The sequence below is a fragment of the Triticum aestivum genome, chromosome 2A, assembly GCF_018294505.1.
Source record: "Triticum aestivum cultivar Chinese Spring chromosome 2A, IWGSC CS RefSeq v2.1, whole genome shotgun sequence".
In the NCBI taxonomy this organism is placed as follows: domain Eukaryota; kingdom Viridiplantae; phylum Streptophyta; class Magnoliopsida; order Poales; family Poaceae; genus Triticum; species Triticum aestivum.
In genome coordinates, this window is record NC_057797.1 from 657,498,385 (window position 1) to 657,502,184 (window position 3,800).

At 44.8% G+C, this 3,800-nt stretch overlaps 1 protein-coding gene across 1 annotated transcript; it reads left to right on the forward strand.

Annotated features, from left to right (window-relative positions):
* The first annotated feature begins 257 nt into the window (after positions 1–257).
* On the forward strand, positions 258–3,800 carry LOC123185819 (cytochrome P450 87A3). The gene is made up of 9 exons (XM_044597645.1): positions 258–515; positions 610–934; positions 1,066–1,212; positions 2,217–2,468; positions 2,574–2,663; positions 2,814–2,892; positions 2,992–3,098; positions 3,169–3,299; positions 3,395–3,800. Exons 1-9 carry the CDS (start codon positions 292–294, stop codon positions 3,486–3,488), a joined length of 1,449 nt encoding a protein of 482 aa, XP_044453580.1. The 5' UTR covers positions 258–291; the 3' UTR covers positions 3,489–3,800.

The window sequence follows — 3,800 nt, forward strand, 5'->3', positions numbered from 1 at the left end:
CTAATTAATGCCCAGGAGAATAAACCGGGTCAATTAAGAGATTTGAACAATTAAATCCCGCTAATTAAGGCGATGCAGAGTCTTTTTTTCCTTCAAAATTCGATAGGTGCATTTCCGTTTGTATCCAGTGAAGGATGTCAGCCGGTGAGCAGGACAAAAATCTTAGAGCCAAGCATCGCGGCCTCGAGGGTTGACAGCACCTGCACACAATATAAAACACGGCCCAAGGCCACCCTCCGTATTCGTGCGAAGCAGAAATCCAGATCCAGGGAGGTACACTGTAGCTTCAACATGGAAGGCTACTCGCAGGTGCCATACGCATCCCTCTGCGGCCTCGCCGTCGTCGTAGCGGGGTGGCTCGCGCACTGCGTGTACAAGTGGACGAACCCGGCGTGCAGCACCGGGAGGCTCCCTCCAGGCTCCATGGGCCTCCCCCTCGTCGGCGAGACCTTCCAGTTCTTCAAGCCAAGCCCTTCTCTCGACGTGCCGGTCTTCTACAAGCAAAGGCTGAAAAGGTAATCAAGTTAAGCAAACGAGGGTCACCATCACACTCGGATTAGTTTAAGCAGCAGTGGATTAGTGAAGAGGATTCCGTGCAACTGAGTGTAGGTACGGGCCGGTGTTCAAGACGAGCCTGGTGGGGCAGCCGGTGGTGGTGTCCATGGACGCGGAGGTGAACCGCTTCATCTTCCAGCAGGAGGGCAAGCTGTTCCGGAGCTGGTACCCGGACACCACCAACAACATCTTCGGCAAGGAGAGCGTCGCCTCCTACGACGGCTCCTTCCACAAGTACATCCGCAGCTTCGCGTCCAGGCTCTTCGGCCTGGAGAGCCTCAAGGACGTGCTCCTCGCCGAGATGGACCGCAACGTGAAGCACAGCCTCGCGGCGTGGGCCGCGGAGCCTGCCATCGAGGTCAAGGACGCCGTGGCCAACGTAAGTATCACTATGTAATCAGAATATACAAGAGTGCGTGCTACGTGTATATTTTTGCCGCCTTGTATTTTAGAATGGGGGAATATTTTTGGGCCTTGTATATTTTTGCCATTTGCTTACCTTCCATGCAGATGATCTTTGACCTCACGGCCAAGAAGCTGATTGGGTTCGGTCCCGAGAAGTCGAGGAAACTCAGGAAGAACTTCGATGCCTTCTTCCAGGGGTTGGTCTCCTTCCCGCTGTATTTCCCTGGGACAACATTCTACGCATGCATACAGGTATAAAATGTTCTATACTTATCTCTTCATTTAAAGGGAGGATTGTTTCTCCACCTTCTTTGGTCCAATCAATTGTTTTGTACGTCGCCTTATTTTTTTTCCCTTCGTACGTGCCCAGCCCGCCCACATGTTGTCCTGTTTTTTCCCTCTCCGTACGCGCCCCGCCAACCCGCAAAAATTAAAGTTCCTCATGTGGGGCTTGAATCCAGCTCATGAGGAATTAGTCCGCCCACACGAATCAATCCACCTACCTATCATGTTGTTTGAGAAAGAAGAAGAAGATATACTTTTATATGGGTTAAACGAATTTTGTCAAAAAATATTCAATGAAGGAAACAAGTTAAATGGAGGAGTAAGTTTTGCTGTTATGAGCATGGAAGGAAAGAAGATAAAATATGGAATAAATTTCATCCTTATGATGAGGCGGAAAGGGAAGGAATTAAAGGAAAGAATAAAAGATGAAATAAATTTCATCCTTAATGATAAGGCAGGAAGGGAAGGAATTAAAGGAAAGAAGGAATAAATAAATATTCCTATTATATACGAGGCATGAAGAAAGGAATTAAAGAAAGAAATTTCATAAGGAAAGAATAAAAGAAAGAATAAATTTTGCTATAATTATATGAGGCATGAAGGGAAGGAATTAAACAGGAAATGAAATTCGCTGGGAACTATAATAAGAAATAAAAATTTCACTGTTAAGAAATTAACAGAATAAAATAAATTCCGTTGTGAACCGATTATATATATCATCGGCTGTGCGTGCATAAAAGAAGTCCCATTGTGACTCTACCTAGGAATATATGGGATCACCCTAATTACATCAAAGAAAGAGTCGTGGAGGAGCTTGTCAAAAGTGACCATGTTACTTTTGAATCTGCTGATGATGTTTCTTTTTTTGAAAAAAAGGATGACCCTCACCCTCTGCATGTGGAAGATGCATGCAGTACATGATGCAAATAAAGTTAAGCTTAACACAATCTTTTGTCCTGATGCTTCTGTAGGGAAGGAAAAACGTGCAGAAGGTGCTCAAGGACCTGCTGAAAGAAAGGCTCAGCGCACCTGAAAAGCGACACGGTGATTTCCTTGACGAGGTGGTCAACGAGCTACAGAGTGGAAGGGGAGTGATAGACGAGAAATTCGCTGTAGACTTGATGGCCGCCCTCTTGTTCGCCAGCTTTGCAACAGTATCATCATCACTCACGGTCGCTATGAAGTTCCTCAGCGGCCACCCCAATGTAGTGGAGTCACTCAAGGTTATGCTTTGTTTACTCCTAAAAGTGTACGTTTTGTCAATTTTAATGGTTAAAAGAACAAAGACAGTAGCTGCAGATAAGATTAAAAAGTGTGCCTTCTTGCAGGAGGAGCATGAAGCAATTCTGAAGAAAAGAGAAGATGGCAGGTCCGGGATCACATGGGAAGAGTACAAGTCCATGACTTTCACTGCTCAGGTTTTTAGTTCATTATTACTACCTTGAATTCACTAATTAGCAACTAATTAGGCTTAGTCTTAGAACAATAACTCGACTGACTTATTACAAGTTGGAGCATAGAAACAGTTTCACCATGCACACTGCTACTCAAGCCAACGTTCTCTGCAGGTTACTAATGAGATAGCTCGCGTCAGTAACGTGGCCCCTGGAATATTCAGGAAAACACTAACGGACGTGCAAGTGAAAGGTACTCTTAGCTCAGACAGTTCATCATCTTCCCAAAAAATTATTTTGCAGTGCGTCATGTTGTGCTAGTTAATGGACCAACAATTTTTTCCTGATGCAGGATACACTATTCCGGCCGGCTGGCTGGTGATGATCAGCCCCATGGCTGTCCATATGAACCCAGAGTTGTTCAAAGATCCGTTGACATTTAACCCATGGAGGTGGCAGGTTGGTGACGCATAAATGAACTAATCTTTTTTGAGAAACATAAATGAACTAGACTAATAGAAATCTGCAGGATGAGTCGAAGAAGAGCGCCCTGCTGAAGAACTTCATGCCATTCGGAGGGGGCATAAGGCTCTGTGTGGGAGCAGAGTTCAGCAGGATTCAGATCGCACTCTTCCTTCACACCTTGGTGACAAAGTACAGGTAACTGTTGTGTAAAAAAAATACGATCTCAATACTAGGAATTCATATGACTACACTGAACAAACTTTGTTCCTTCGCGACCAACCCTTGGGCAGATGGAAGGAGATAAAAGGTGGTGAAGTACAACGCGTATCGGAGATCGTGTTTCCGAAGGGCTATCACATCCAGATAATCCCTAGGGAGGGGTAAAATGATTCACCAATGGAAAACTGCATGGCTCTTGATACAAGAAAGAGAGCCTACTGTATCGCAAGCAACTTGATGGATAATCGTACTTCTTCATAAGTTGGGGATTGGCAGAAAAATGGCAGCGATAGTTTCTCTACCATCTCTCCTCTATAAAATGTAACTCTCCAACATGTGACTGCCAGTCTACTACTATCTCGTTATTTCCCACGTCCTCCATCATCTTGTCATGGAATTTCTAAACTCATACTTCATCTATATCTATATCTATATCTATATCTATACCTACTAATAAAGCAAGGTGCGTTTCGCCGA